General features: G+C 39.3%; 1 protein-coding gene across 1 annotated transcript; it reads left to right on the top strand.

The window, feature by feature from the left end:
- Positions 1-5226: 5226 nt before the first annotated feature.
- On the top strand, positions 5227-15761 carry LOC101342594 (zinc finger protein 709-like). Its single transcript, XM_023733322.1, is given in 5 exon segments — positions 5227-5956; positions 11999-12125; positions 13103-13253; positions 13631-15296; positions 15299-15761. Coding segments are annotated over 5 exon segments (2358 nt in total). The 5' UTR covers positions 5227-5572; the 3' UTR covers positions 15329-15761.
- Positions 15762-16620: the final 859 nt, after the last annotated feature.

The following is a 16620-nucleotide window of genomic DNA, read 5'->3' as shown; positions in this document are numbered from 1 at the left end:
ATAGCTCTCCTCATTCTCTGATCTGTGTCAGTTTCTTTTTCCATTTGGTGCTTGATTGAGTTCTTTATTCCTTCATTTGGTACTTAGGGTTCCAGGATTGTATCTGTTTGTATCTGTTTTACTTAGTTTTTTTGGGTCTTTGCTAGAGAGAGGCAGCATGGTGCTTCTGTCTATAGTGCCATGTTGTCTTTGCTTTTTTTCTATGGTATCATTTTATATTGTCTTGTGTGTGTGTGTGTGTGTGTAGTAAAATATATACATCAAAACCTTTTTCTGTTTCAGCCACCTTTACATGTATGAGTCCATAACATTAGTTTTACCATGTTGTGCAGCCGTCACTACTGTCAGTTTCCTAGTTTTTCCATCACCTGCAGCAGAGACTCGGTGCCTCTTAAGCATTAACTCCCCTCCTCCCTCCCATCCATCCCTGGTAACCATTTGGTCTCTGTATTTGTCTATTCTGGATATTTAGGTGGGAGTATACAATATCCGTTCTTTTGTGTCTGACTTATTTCATTTAACAAAGTGTTTTCAGGGTTGGTCTATGTTGCAGCATTTATGAGAACTTCATTTTTTTAATGACTGAATAATATTCTGTTTTCTTTACTCATGCATTTGTTGATGGACGTTTGGTTTTTTCCCACTTTTTGGCTATCATGAATAGTGCAGCAGTGGACACTGGTGTAAAAATACCCATTTGCTTCTCTGTTTTGAAGTCTTTTGGGTATATGCCTGTTGTTGTTAGGTGCTGTCAAGGTGATTTTAGACTCTTGGTGATCCCATGTGACAGAGTAGAACTCCCATAGGGTTTTCTTGGCTGTAATCTTTACGGGAGCGAATCGCCAGGTCTTTTGTCCACAGAGTTGCCAGGAGTTCTGGCCACCAACCTTTTGGTTAGCAGCCAAGTGCTTAACCATTTGTGCCACTAGTGGCTCCTAGAAATGGACATTTCTGGGCCATAGGTAGTTGTATTTTTAACATTTTGAAGAACCGCCAAACTTTTCCATAGCGGCTGTGCCATTTTACAATCCTAACAGCAATTTCTCCACGTTCTCCCCAGCTCTTGTTGTGTTCTGTTTTTCTGATAGTAGCCACCCTAGTAGGGATGAGGTGGTATCTCATGTGGTGTTTGTTTTCCATTTCCCTAATGAATAACGAATGGAGCCCTAGTGATGCAGTGGTTAAGCACTTGGCTGCTAACCAAAAAGTCAGCAGTTCGAAATCCACCAGCTGCTCTTTAGGAACCCTTTGAGGCAGTTCTGCTCTGTCCTAAATCAGGTCTCTATGAGTTTAACTGACTCCACGGCAACAGAGTTTTTTTAAATGAATAATGAAGGAGCCTTGGTGGTGCAGTGGTTAAAGCATTCAGCTGCTAACTGAAAGGTCGGCAGTTCGAACCAACCAGCTGCTCAGCAGGAGAAAGATGTGGTAGTCTGCTTCCACAAAGATTACAGCTTTGGAAACCCTATGGGGCTTTTCTGCTCTGACCTAAAGGGTCACTGTAAGTCGGAATTGACTCAACAGCAGTTGGTTTGGTTTAATGACTTACTAATGGAGAAGGACATCATGTTTGTAAAGTAGAGGGTCAGCGAGAAAGAGGAAGACCCTCAACAAGATGGATTGACAAAGTGGGTGTAACAATGGGCTCAAGCATAACAAGGATTATGAGGATGGCACAGGACTGGGCAGTGTTTCATTCTGTTGTACACAGGGTTGCTGTGAGTCAGAACCAACTCGACAACATCTAACAACAACAACAGTGGCATTGAGCATCTTTTCACGTGTTTATTGACCATTTGTAGATCACCTTTGGTGAAATGTCCATGTAAGTTTTTTGCCCATTTTTAAAATAGTTGGTATGTTGTTGAGTAACGGAATTCTTTATATATCTTGGGTATTAAACTCTTATGAGGTATATGATTCCCAAATACAAGAAAACCTGTAAAAACCTAAACGTGTCAGAGAAGGAAAACTCATTTTCCACTAAAACAAGTGTTAAAAAAGTTGTAAGACTGCACCTTGTCAAAGGTGGAAAACTTACAAGACCTGGAAAAACAAGGCAGTCCCAGTGAGTTCCGGCTCACACAGGTTTCACTGTATTTTCTTCCATTTAGTAGGTTGTCTCTTCACTTTGTTGATGATGTCCTTTGATGCATGAGATTTTTTAAATTAGAGATTTATTAAAGGTTGAAGACAGTTTAAATCAGGGATTTCTGTAGCCTAGGTGCACAAGATTTTTAATTCATCTGTTTTGTCTTTATTGCTCGCGCTTTTGGTATCATCTAAGAATCCATAGTTGAAATCTAGTGTGTGAGGAAAATAAATATTCTTATTTTTTAGAATTGTAAAAATATTGCATGTGTCAAAAAGTGCAAAAAATGCCTAAGGTGAAAATGATCCTTAAACACCCCTTGTAATCTCAACATCCGTAGAAAAATGTGGTGCCTTTTATTTTTCTCTTTCCTTCCCTAGAGATCAATATTCTAAAAGTACTCCCTTTCTGAACTGGAGTTCCCCTTGGAAACACGACTGGTAGTGTACTCACTTCAAGTGAAATTCAAACCTTCATTTAAAACTACTGAATTTTCCTAGTTCGGAATCTAAGAATTGCCTCTCATATAACTCCACTATATTAGCTTACAGTTCCTAAAGGCCTAATCCATGCCAGAACTGTGTGCTTCCTTTCTTTTAGCTTGAAGCTTCAAAAGTGGGAATGGAGCTTGTTTCAGCGGTCACAGTTCAGTTCTTTTTGGCCAGGAGGAGACAACCTAACAAGTCTAAGACACAGGTTTTACAATCTCAGCTGAACAGATCTACTTCTCATGTGGCTTTCCCAACCAGTAAGCGGCATCAGCATCCATTCACTAGATTCAGGGAAATAGTCCAAGCTACCGTGAGAGGAGAGCTCCCTTATAAAAGCAGCCTCTGAACTTTCTTCTACTTTTTTTCTTGTCACAAGAAGGTATAATCTTCTCCGAGCAGCAAGAGGTATATTTAAACAATGTAAACCAATTAAGCTTTAATCAGACATAGAATAAAATGCACATATTTTATGTTGGTCAACAATGTCTTCAATGTTCAGGCTCACGAATAGCTCTCTGACTTAAATGTGTGACCCCCTCATGTTAGATAAGTTCTTGACACATTTTTAAAACACGAATTCAAAAATGTTAGGATTTTCCGTGCCTTTCAACCTTTGCACCAGGTAATTTTTCTGATCACAGGAAAACTTTTCAACCATGGGAATTTGATAATTCTTATAATTCAGGTCTCAATTCAAATATCTCCTTAGAGAGTGCCCCGCCTGTCCCATCAGTTACTCCCACTAATGTCTATGTGTAAACATCATTCTGGGTTTCAGAATGAGGTAAATCCAATTTAGGTTGACATTAACCTTCATCATGTAAATACAGATTGAGTTGAATCTTAACTTTTCTTGTACTAGTTCTATTTCCCTATGTGACAGGCTTCCAGCAAACAAAAAGCTGTGAGGCTCTGCATTGTCCCGATGGCAGCTTTCACACCTTCTCTGCTGTGTTAGTCACTTAGGGCTCTGGTGAATCCACTAGAGCTGTGATGTCGACTAGCCAGATGCTGCTATTTCAGTTAAAATTAATTAAAACCAAAGGAAAAATTTCAGTTCCGTAGTTACACTAGTCATATATTCTGTGCTAACTAGCTGCATGGGGCCAGTGGCTACCATACTGGACTGTGCAGAGACAGAACATGTCTATCTTCAAAGAAAGTTCCCTTGGATAGTGCTGCTGAAGAATATATACAACAAGTGATAATCTGTGTGTTTATATTCTTCACAGTGTCATTAGGCTAGAAGGAACAAGAAAACAAAATACAGAGTATCTGCTCATATATTTACAGTCCTGCATGGGAGGCAGTTTTAAATAGTGAAAAACCAGGCATATCTGATACCTGCAGTAAAAAGACCTAACCCCAGAATCAGGTTAGACTGCCTGAGAAGGAAAATTATTTAAGTGCAGATCCAGAAAATTAGTTTTATTTAGCTTCCTGCATGGTTGTGTAGGGCTGAGAGCATGTGGTATGGGTGAGAGTGGGAAGTATGTCAATTGGGAAAAATGAGTGTAAATCCCTGAGGCAGCAGAGAACCCAGTATCCATTCCTTGATGAAAGTCCGAGATGACTGAGGCAGAGAAAACGAAGTGTGAGTAGGTGGGGGTGTTTTGTGAGGCAGCTTGGAGAAGGCAATGGCAGCAGGTCGTTTAGAACCATGCTAACTACTCTAGGCTTTTTGAAGGCCAGTGGACAGTCACTGACGAGCATTAAACAGTTCTTGTGCTGCAAATAGATTTTGGAAATGACAACCATGATTGAATGATGTTAGACAGGAGCTTGTTATGAACAAGTTAAGGAAAACTGTGAGGAGGCCTAGACATGGAGATTGGTTGTGGATTAGGAATATAGTGCAGTGATATAATGTAGATGTATATGATTGAAGGGCATCAATTGATAGAATGCTCATTCCTTGCGTTACAGGCCATAGATCAGTGAGTGCTTTTCATACTTGAATGTCAATGTGGATAATCGGGAATCTTGTTAAAACGCAGATTTTGATTTCAGCCGTTCTCGGGTAGGGCTTGAAATTCTACCTACTAAACAATCTCCTAGTTTATGCTGGAAATGATAAGTTTAGAAATAAGAATGTGAATTAAAATTAGAGAGTTCTGTTAAAGAAAATGATAAAAGGATAGTGTTTAAAGGGGAGACACTGGTGTAAAGAGCAGAGTAGAAAGAGAACATCTACATGAAACCGAAAAATGAAAGAATAGGAGACAGCTTGGAGGGAAGCAGGGTGGAAAGAAGTGGGAACAGAGGCGGGAGACGGCTTACTAGAGGAAACTCATCATTTTCTGATTTATTTGTTGATCGATTTATAAGGCTGTAAGACAAAATGTTCAGGAATCACCCCAGATTTCTCAAAAGCTTAAGGACTGGTGGTGGTATGGTTTGAGAACAAAGGGAAAAAAGGGGGGAGGGGGAATATTAATTGCAAAAGCAGCAGGGAAAATACGGATTACATGTTACAATGCTAGAAATGAAATGAAAAAAAATTTTAAAAGCACGATACCAAGAAACTCATTGCCATGGAGTTGATTCCAACTCATAACAACTTTATAGGACAGAGTAGAACTCCCCTATAGGGTTTCCAAGGAGCTGCTAGTAAATTCGAACTGTCAACCTTTTGGTTAGCAGCTGAACCCTTAACCATTGCACTATCAGGGCTCCAAAAACATAGAAGAGTTTTAACGGAACATAAATAAAAATGAATGAACCGTGATGAGTTCATTGAGAAAACTCGAAAAATATGTTCTTCCTGAAAATTTACCCATGTTAGTATCAAATAATAGTGCATGTGTTGATCTATAAGGGACAAAATTACATAGGTGAACTCAGCTTCCACATTGGACCCCTGACTCCCTGGAGGAAATCAGGTTTAAGTTTTCCAGCTTGGCCAGGCCTGGTTGCTTCTCATGCTCTGGGATAAGTAAATTCATTCCTCTGTGATCTTGTTGCCGGAAAGAAGAGCCCACGGAGCTGCATGAAGAATGCAGGCATGTGCTCTGCGGGCTGGAGCATGTTCTGCCTTCAGTGCAAATGCCTCAGGGTGGAGCATTGCCCTGAGGCTGGGAGGAAGCCAGAAACCTGTCACTCCCTGCTTCCTCAACACTGTTTCCCCCCATCCTTCTTCCATTTCAGGTCTCAGGTGTGGTGCAGGGAGAACTGGGGACCTAGGGCAACCATCTTGCACATCCATAAACCAGAAGTCAGGATTTCAACAGCTCTGACTGGTGTGTGGAGCAAACATTCATCTTCCAAACTGCCCAGTGCTCTGCTTCCACTCCCATCCCTGTTCCTGAAGTGGTTTCTTCTTGGGCTCAGAGATGACATTCCTTTAGACTTCTGGAGGCCAGAGAAGGAAATGGTGAGTTCTATGGAGAACTGAGTTACACTTACCATACATTGGTGAGGCTGGATGTGAATTGTTGGGGGACCATCTGTGTGCTGTCACACTGTGGTTCCTCAACGAAGAAAAAAGGTGGCAGAGGCGGCCAAGGGACTGAGCCCTGGGAGGCATCCTGAGGCCCTGCTCCACTGTCACTAAGCCCTTCCTCTACAGTTACGTGGCTTTTCAAGATTTGGATACCTGGGGTCACCTTCCTTATGTGACTCTCAGAGCTGGCACCATGGGGCGTTAAATCCCCATCCTGGGCCTTGGTGCTCCATGTCGAATGGCAGAGTCTGCTGACCAGAGCCTGAAGACAGAGCAGCTCTGGCTGTGGAGGCTGAGCCCTGCCCTCCAGAGCCGTCCTTGTCTCATCTCTCGTAATAGTTTTCTTGACTCCTCCCGGGCACTGCAGGATTTCTTGTGCAGTTCTAAATATACAGCTTCTCTTCTCACACTGTATTATAGGTTAGAAAAGGGGGAGAGTTTGTAGGTGAAAGCCTTGACTCTTTATGGGGTCCTGGGAGGTGGTGGTGCTCTCCTGACATCGCCAAAGATAAGCTGTGGATAGTGAGTCCAGCTGGATATTGTGTGGGGTCTCCAGACCTCCCCCCCCACCCTGCCCCACAGTGGGGAGTGTTTTTGCCTTGAGGTTTTCAGGTGTGTGGAAAGCATGAGTCCCCAGTTTAGGTCCTTGTCTTCCAACCTATGCATAGAGCTGGTATTTATTCTCTGTAATTTTTGACTGTTCTCCATAGTCTTGAATTAGAATCTAAACTCAAACTGTTTTCTTTGGCTAGAGAAGCTTAATATGTGAGATGTGTGTATTTAATTTCTTGGGTTTACGGTTTCCACTGGAAGAAAATTTCTAGATCATTTGGTGTGTTTCTGCTGAGAATTTTTCAATTTAATGGATGTAATCAAATTCAGAGGAATGCCTGTTTTAACTGATGTTAAAGTTACTTTAAAGCTTAATTAAATTCTGGTAAACCTCTTAAATTCTCTTATTAATATTTAGCAAGTCATGCCAAAACCCCAAATGTGTTAAATATTATTAGCCGTTTTAGCAGCATTCTCCTTGGTGAGATAAAATGGATGTACAGACTCAGATCTCCCTGGTTTCTGCTTGTAGAGAGAGACCTCTAATTTATACTTTTATGCTTTGCACAAGTGTATTAGATGATTTAATAACAGCTGAGTTCTAAATGATTAAATTTTAAATGGTTTTATTATTATGAGCATGAATTCCTAATAAAAACACTTAATATCTCATCTGACTTGTATCATGTTTAAAAGTACAATTCGTTGTTAGGCGCTGTCGTCAAGTTGGTTCCAACTCATATCGACCCTGTGTTCAATAGAATGAAACACTGCCCAGTCCTTGTTATGCTTGAGTCCATTGTTGCAGCCACTGTGTCAATCCATCTTGTTGAGGGTCTTCCTCTTTTTTGCTGACCCTGTATTTTACCAAGCATGACATCCTTTTCCAGGGACTGATTGCTGCATCCGTTTACTGAAACATCTTAATTCGTATTCTGTCAGTTTCTGGAGCCTTGTTTTTGGTAATGCCTTCAGTGAAGCTTGGACTCTTTCTTCAGAACCATCTGTTCCTGATCATATGCTATCTTCTGAAATGGTTGAATGTCGACCATTTGTTTTTGGTATGGTGACTCTGTGTATTCCTTCTATCTTCTTTTAATGTTTCCTGCATTGTTTAATATTTTCCCCGTAGAATCCTTCAGTATTGCAACTCAAGGCGTGAATTTTTTTTCTCAGTTCTTTCAGCTTGAGAAATGCATGTGTTCTTCCCTTTCGGTTTTCTAACTCTAGGTCTTTATGTATCGCATTATAATACCTTACTTTATCTTCTGGAGCCACCCTTTGAAATCTTTTATTCAACTCTTTTACTTAATTTTTTCTTTTGCTTTAGCTACTCTATGTTCAAGAGCAAGTTTTCAGAATCTCTTCTGACATCCATTTTGATCTTTTTTTCTTGTCTTTTTAATGACCTCTTCCTTTGTTTACGTATGGTGTCCTTGATGTCATTCCACAACTCAGCTAGTCTTCGGTCATTAGTGTTCAACACATCAAATCTGTTCTTCAGATGGTCTCTAAATTCAGATGGGATATACTCAAGGTTGTACTTTGGCTCTCGTGGATTTGTTCTAATTTTCTTCCGTTTCACCTTGAACTTGCATGTGACCTAATGATTGTCTTTTCTGCAGTCAGCCCCTTGCCTTGTTACTGATGATATTGAGCTTTGCAATCATCTCTTTCCACAGATGTAGTCTATTTAAGCTGTCATTCCCAATTTAAGTTGTCATTCCTGGCATAGTAGACCATATTTTTGTCCAGTTCACAATGGCCAGTACAAGTCCATTGCAGCTCACTAATGCCTAGGATATTGATTTTTATGCATTCCATTTCATTTTGACGATTTCCAAGTTTCCTAGATTCATATTTCCTACATTCCACGTTCTGATTATTAATGTTTGCAGCTGCTGCTTCTCATTTTGAGTCTTGCCATATCAGAAAATGAAGGTCCCAAAAACTTGACTCCATCCATGTCATTAAGATCGACTCTACTTGAGGGGGCAACTCTTTCCCAGTTGTCTTTTGAGTATCTTCCAAGCCGAGGGGCTCATTTTCCGGCACATATCAGACAATGTTCACTGCTATTCGTAAGGTTTTCACTGGCTAATTCTTTTCAGAAGTGGACCACTGGGTCCTTCCTAGTCTGTCTTAGTGTAGAATCTCTGCTGAATTCTGTCCACCATGGGTGACCCTGCTGTTATTTGAATACCAGTGGCATACCTTCCAGCATGACAGTAACACGCAAGCCCTCACAGTACGACAAGGTGACAGATGTGTTTACTGTGCTGGGAATGACAACTTGAAGAGGAACGGAATTATATTCATCATCAAAAAGAACATTTCAAAGTCTATCCTGAAGTGCAGTGTTGTCAGTGATAGGATAATATCCATACATCTACAAGGAAGACCACTTATTATGACTATTATTCAAATTAATGCACCAATCGGTAAGGCCAAAAATGAAGAAATTGAAGATTTTTACCAACTTCTGCATTCTGAAGTTGATCAAACATGCAATCAAGATGCATTTATAATTACTGGTGATTGGAATACAAAAGTGGAAACAAAGAAGAATTGGTAGTTGGAAAATATGGCCTTGGTGATAGAAATGATGCCGGAGATCATGCGATAGAATTTTGCGAGATCAGTGACTTCATTGCATATTCTTTTTTCAACAAAAACGGTGATTTTGCTGGATGGAATACACACAGGAGTCAAATTGACTACATCTCTGAAAAGAGGGGATAGAAAAGCTCAATATCATCAATCAGAACAAGGCCAGGGGCTGACTGCGGATCAGACCATCAATTGCCCATATGAAAGTTCAAGTTGAAGCTGAAGAGAATGAGAACAAGTCCACTAGAGCCTAAGTACAACCATGAGTATATCCCACCTGAATTTAGAGACCATCTGAAGAATAGATCTGATATATTGAAACCTACTGACTGAAGACGAGCCAAGTTGTGGAATGACATCAAGGACATCATACATGAGAAAAGCAAGAGGTCATTAAAAAGACAGGAAAGAAAGAAAAGACCAAAATGGATGTCAGAAGAGACTGTGAAATTTGCTCTCGAACGTTGCGTAGCTAAAGCAAATAGAAGAAACGATGAAGTAAAAGAGTTGAACAGAAGATTCAAAGGGCGGCTTGAGAAAACAAAGTATTGTAATGACATGTGCGAAGACCTGGAGGTAGAAAATCAAAAGGGAAGATCACTATCAGCATTTCTCAAGCTGAAAGAATTGAAGAGAAAGTTCAAGCTTCAAGTTGCAATATTGAATAATTCTATGGGCAAAATACTGAATAACACAGGAGGCATCAAAAGAGCATGGGAAGAATGCACAGTCACTGTACTAAAAGAAATTGGTTGACACTCTATCATTCTCTGAGATAGTCTATGAACAGGAACCGATGGCACTGAAGGAAGAGTGCAAGCTGCATTGAAGGTATTTGCAAAAAGCAAGGCTCCAGGATTTGACAGAATACCAATTGAGAGGTTTCAATAAACAGATACAGTGCTGGCAGCAAACACTCATCTATGCCAAGAAATTTGGAAGACAGCTACATGGGCAACCAACTGGAAGATATTCATATTTATGCTTATTCCAAAGAAAGGTGATCTAGCAGAATGTGAAAATTATCGAACAACATTGTTATTATCACATGCTAATAAAATTTTGCAGATGATCATTCGAAAGCAGCTGCAACAGTATATCAACAGGGAACTGCTAGAAATTTAAGTCGCATTCAGAAGTGGTTGTAGAATGAAGTATATCATTGTTGATGTCAGACGGATCCTGGCTGAAAGCAGAGACTACCAGAAAGATGTTTATCTGTGTTTTATTGACTACACAAAGGTGTTTGTATCATAACAAATTATGGATAACATTGGGAACAATGGGAATTCCAGAACACTCAGTTGTGCTCATGAGGAACTTGTACATAGGCCAAGAGGCAGTCATTCAAACAGAACAATACTGCGTGGTTGACAGTCAGGAAAGGTGTGCGTCAAGGTCGTATCCTTTCATCATACTTATTCAGTTTGTATGCTGAGCACATAATCTGAGAAGCTAAACTCTATGAAAAACTCTGCATCAGGATTGGAGAAAGATTCGTTAACAACCTGCGATGTGCAGATGATGCAGCCTTGCTTGCTGAAAATGAAGAGGACTTGAAGCACTTACTGATGAAGATTAAAGACTGCAGCCTTCAGTATGGACTACACCTCAATATAAAGAAAACAAATCCTCACAGTTGGAGCAAGAAGCAACACCATCATAAAGGGAGAAAAGATTGAAGTTGCCAAGCATTTCATTTTACTTGGGGCCACAATCAATGCCCATAGAAGCAGCAGACAAGAAATCAAACTACACATTGCATTGGGCAAATCTGCAAAAGATCTATTTAAAGTGTTAAAAAGTAAAGATGTCACCTTGAAGACTAAAGTGCACCTGATCCAAGCCACGGTGTTTTCAGTTGCCTCCTACACATGAGAAAGCTGGTCAATGAAAGCTGGACAAAGAAGAATTGATGCCTTTGAATTGTGGTGTTGGTGAAGACTATTGAATATACTCTGGACTGCCAAAAGAATGAACAAATCTGTCTTGGAAGAAGTACAGCCAGAATGCTCCTTAGAAGCAAGGATGGCAAGACTTTGTCTCACATACTTTGGACATATTATCAGGAGGAATCAGTCCCGGGACATGGATGACATGCTTGTTAAAGTAGAGGGTCAGCAAAAAAGAGGAAAACCCTCAACAAGATGGATTCACACAGTAGCTGCAACACTGGGCTCAAACATAACAATGATTTTGAGGATAGCCCAGGACTGGGCAGTGTTTTGTTCTGTTGTACATTGAGTTGGTATGAGTTGGAACTGATTCGAAGCCACCTAACAACAACAACAGGGCCTTGGGATGCAAGCTTGTTGAGGCATTTGGTCCTCCCATGCCTGTGTGCAGCAACACAAAAACTGCCATTCTTCACTGGTTCCCCGTTGTTAATACCTCATTGTGACTTCACCCAGTGCTTTATAATTTGTTGAGTGTTCTGGTGGGTTTTATGGAAGGAGGTGTAATTATTTTTTCAGAAGGAAGTGGTGTTCTGAATTAGAGCATTTCTCTACTTTCTGCTATATTTCCTAGGTGTTCTAGATCATAAAAAGAGAAGGATAAGACTGCAGTTGATGACAGTCAAATTTGGAGAGATTCAGTATGTTGGGAGTCTGTGAGACAGGATGCAATCAGTGAGGAAGTGAATGTAGTTAGTGAAGGGATGAGGCTGATGACTATATGCTAGAGATGCGGTACTTTGTGTCAAATCCCTGTGAATTCTCAGATCCCCAGGAATGTCCACCTCTCTCTTCATTCTTGTACACATTGTAGTACATGGTACATTGCTGATCCAGAATGTGTGGGATATTTTAGGACTCAGTGGTCGCTGAGGATGTGGCCATGGTCTTTAGCCAAGAAGAGTGGGCTTTGCTGGATCTTGCTCAGAGGAAACTCTATAAAGATGTGATGCTGGAAACCTTCAGAAACCTGGCCTCAGTAGGTAAGAATGGCATAATTTTTTAATTCCTTTAATGAACAAAAATATTTTACTTATCTACTTTGTTCCAGTATGTGGGCTGAGGAATAGGAATAAATTGTTAAAAGACACACACACATACACATACACACACACGGTCCCTTGGTCTTTGGAGTTCACATATCCATGATCATAATGCTACATATATTAAAGTGAGTTTTCATTTCTCTTGTGATTAAAACCCGAAGGTTCTTCAAGTGTTATAAGTGTAAGCATTGGCTTCAGAGGTCACTCTCTGGTGCTGAGAGATTTTTAGTTCAGGACCTTGTAGAGAGTTTTCCTATGTTTATTACAAGTTTATTATGATTATTTTGCTGCAAATAATATCATACCTTCCCATCTCCAGAGATTCTGAAGAGCAAAGTATTGGCTCAGTGTCATGGGAAATGTTTTATCACTCTTCACTAGCTTCCGTATACGTATTTCTCCGTGACTACCATGTCAGTTGTACACATTTGTTTTCCCAGAGAAGCAAGGGAAAGATATGAGGACAGTAGAGATAGAACTCATTCAGGACTACTCTGTTGGGGAGAACCAGGAAAGCAAGAATTTTTTGAAGGAGAGCATGGGAGGGAATTACATTTGAATCAGCTAGAAAAAGTCACTTTTGGGTTGAGTACACAACTTCACAGATACCTGAGCTTTTCAGACTTTAGCAATTCTCTCACACCCGTGGTCATGGAGACCCTTTTCCTCTTTTAATGTTAAATGTGTATTTTGTCGAAGATCTTTGTGCTTAGTTTTCTTAATTATACGTATTTATATCACCATCACTCTCAATCCTCATGGGTGTATTTCCTTGTAAATTGCTTTTTAACCACTGTCAAAGTGCTGAAACAGCGAAATGTGGCTAAGTCTTTGTTAACAGCAGCCTTTTTTCCCCTAATAATTCGTTTCTTTTTGTTTCACATGGTGAACCTCAACTTGAATTATTGGGTCAGTCTCTCGAAACCTTAGTGATGGAGAAAAGTTATCCAGTGAACATATAATGGTGCAATTCATTAAGAATAACACCTGGTCTTCCATGTTAGGAGAAATCTTCGAATCACATGGCAATAAAGATCAGCATGAAAACCAGAGGAGACATTTGAGGTAAGTGTCATTCATACAAGAGAAAACAGTGCCTCAGGAGAAAGTCCTAATGTACTATGACATTAAAATACACACAAACGTATATATATGTGATTTTCTATATATATGTAAATCTAGCTGTAAAATTATGTTTTCAGAGAATTTTCACATTACAGCACTTTTATCAATGTAAGTCAGATATCGAGTATTTGAAACTTTGACAACATTATCAGAAAGGCTCATATTAGAAAAACAGTGACAGTAATGATAGTATCTCTGGTAAGTGATTTAATCTATGAAACTTAAGTCAGGACAAGACCATTCACATTCACTGTGTTTGGTAATGGTGAAATGGGAACAAAATTTATTTCCAACAGCATGTTGCCTATTTTTAACAGAAGTCATACAATAGAGAACCTATGTGAAAGTAATGAAGGCCATCTGTGTGGGAAAACCTTCAGCCGGCTTCCAAATATTACTGTCCTAAAAAATAATCCTCCAGAAGTAAATCCTTTTAAATGCTATGAGAGTGGAAAAGCCTTCATGGATCACTCATCACATAAGCATCCTACCAGATCTCACACTAGATGCAATACCTTTCAGTGTAAGGAATGTGGAAAATCCTGCAATTGTTCCTCTCACCTATCCACTCCTATGAGAATTCTTACTGGAAAGAAACCTCATAAATGTAAGGTATGTGGGAAAGACTTCATTTGTATCTCAATGCTTAAGAATTCTGTGACAACACTCATTGGTGAGAAACGCTATCAATGTAAAGAATGCGGGAAACATTTCTGTAGTTTCTCATCCTTTTGGACACATTTGAGAGGCCTTAAGTGTGAATGTAAAGAAGGTTGCAAAACCTATAGTCATTCATCCATTTTACATAAAAAATTTCATAATGGAGACATGCTTTATGAATGTAAGGAATGTGGGAAGGCCTTTAGTCAACCATCACACCTCAGTGAACATATAAGAATTCACAGTGGAGAGCGATCTTATGAATATAAAGAATGTATAAAAGCCTTCAGTGATTCCTCAGCCGTCACTAAACATATAAGAACTCAGGGTGAAGAACGGCCTTATAAATATAGAGAATGTACGAAAGCTTTTAGTGATTTTTCAGCCCTCACTAAACATATAAGAACTCGCAGTGGAGAGAGGCTTTATGAATGTAAAGAATGTGGGAAAGCCTTTAGTCGTTCTTCATCCCTCACTATACATATAAGAAATCACAGTGGAGAGAAACCTTATAAATGTAAGGAATGTGGGAAAGCTTTTACTCGTTCGTCACTCCTCAGTTCACATATAAGAATTCATAGTGGAGAGAGACCTTATAAATGTAAGGAATGTGGGAAAGCCTTTAGTCAGGTCTCACATCTCACTAAACATATAAGAACTCACAGTGGAGAGAGACCTTATGAATGTAAGGAATGTGGGAAAGCCTTTAGTTGTTCGTCACACCTCACTTCACATAAGAAAACTCACAATAGAGAAAGGCCTTATGAATGTAAGCAGTGTGGAAAAGCCTTTAGTCAGTCATCATACCTCACTACACATATAATAACTCACAAAGGGCAGAGACCTTATGAATGTAAGGAATGTGGCAAAGCCTTTAGTCTGGCCTCATCGCTCACTAGACACACAAGAACCCACAGCAGAGTGATGCCTTATGAATGTAAACATTGTGGGAAAGCCTTTAGTCAGTCATCACACCTCACTACACATATAAGAATTCATAGTGGAGAGAGGCCTTATGAATGTAAGGAATGCGGAAAAGCCTTTAGACACGCCTCATCCCTCACTACGCATATAAGAACTCACAGTGGAGTGAGGCCTTATAAATGTAGGGAGTGTGGGAATTCCTTTAGTTGTTACTCACACCTCACTTCACACACAAAAACTCACAGTGGAGAGAGGCCTTATGAATGTAAGGAATGTGGGAAAACCTTTAGTCAGACCTCATCCCTAACAAAACATATAAGAACTCACAGTGGAGAGAAACCTTACAAATGTAAGGAATGTGGGAAAGCATTTAGTTGTTCTTCATCCCTCACTACACATAAAAGAACACACAGTGGAGAGAAACCTTATGAATGTAAGGAATGTGGAAAAGCCTTTAGTCAGGCCTCACACCTTACTTCACATATAAGAATTCACAGTGGATAAATTCTTCTGTGTCAAAAGTGGGATGTTTCATTCTTACTGCTGTAATTTCAAACATCAAATTTGCCAAAGTCTTTGATAAAAGAACAGAGTATCTCATAGGAAAGCAGTACTAACTCAAAGAAGGGGTATTAGAGCTATTTTGTGCCTTTGGGAGAAATAATAGTTTCATTGTAACTGCAGTGCTGCCCTCATCAATGTTTTTTATTTTCTCAGTCCAAGCTAAATTTTACCTTTCTTAGTCTTTGGCTGTTAAAAATAAGGCTGCAGGGAAATAGCTTTGAGAAAACGTGGTTGTATATTTTTTAAATGTTTTTATTGATGTTATTTTACACACAATAAAATACACTGATCTTGTATTTAGTTTGGGTGTTTTTTTTGTTTCCGTATTTATTACTTTTCTGTTGTTTCATATTGTAAAGTTAACTATTTTACTCTTTATAATTAGTAACTTTCTCATAGGGTGATATTTTGAGACTGCAAATACTCTCGTTTTTCATCGTATTTTGGCCTAGTAATTATAGGATCCACTGATAATTATTACCTGTAATTGTTATTACTATGGTGTTTACCAAATGGTATTTTCTGTTCCAATCGTTTCTTTTATGTTTATAAATTGGAATTCTGCAAGAAATAGCTTTTCCGTCTTTCCGCTTTATTATATTTATGATAGTATAAGTTAATGCATATTACTTTTTTCTTTGTTGCTCAAATCGTCCCAGAGTTCCCTTAAGTAGGTTTCTGTATTTTTGACATGTCCCCATTATAACTTGTACATTACTTTCTGCCAATGTTTGAGGCTTATCTTGTCCTTTTCTTGCCCAAGCACTGGAATCAGACTTTTTTCCAGGAAACCCTGGTTCCTTTTATTAAAGAATAATATTTAGAAATGAAGATCTGGGCATTAGGTATGCTTGTTGCTACTGGGTCCTCGGTGTGGAAAGAGCTAGGAAATAATGTGTGAGTATACACATACAAAGGCACGTATTTGTACCTATTTCTATATGTATCTGTATATATTTTTAAAATTACGAGATCATTCCCATATTTTTTATTCCTTTTTGACACCACAGAGTTGTTAGCTTTTTCCTTTACTTTATTATCTTACTCTTTTCTGTAATAGTAATACTGCTGGTTCTCATTATCCACAATACATTAGTTCCTGAATCTTAGAATATACATGAAGTAGCTTCAGAATTGCTAACTGTGAGTTGATGAACCA

The sequence above is a fragment of the Trichechus manatus genome, unplaced genomic scaffold (genome assembly GCF_000243295.1).
Source record: "Trichechus manatus latirostris isolate Lorelei unplaced genomic scaffold, TriManLat1.0 scaffold00057, whole genome shotgun sequence".
Lineage (NCBI taxonomy): Eukaryota > Metazoa > Chordata > Mammalia > Sirenia > Trichechidae > Trichechus > Trichechus manatus.
Note: the sequence above shows the minus strand (reverse complement) of the source record. Positions and strands in the feature narration are given on the sequence as shown.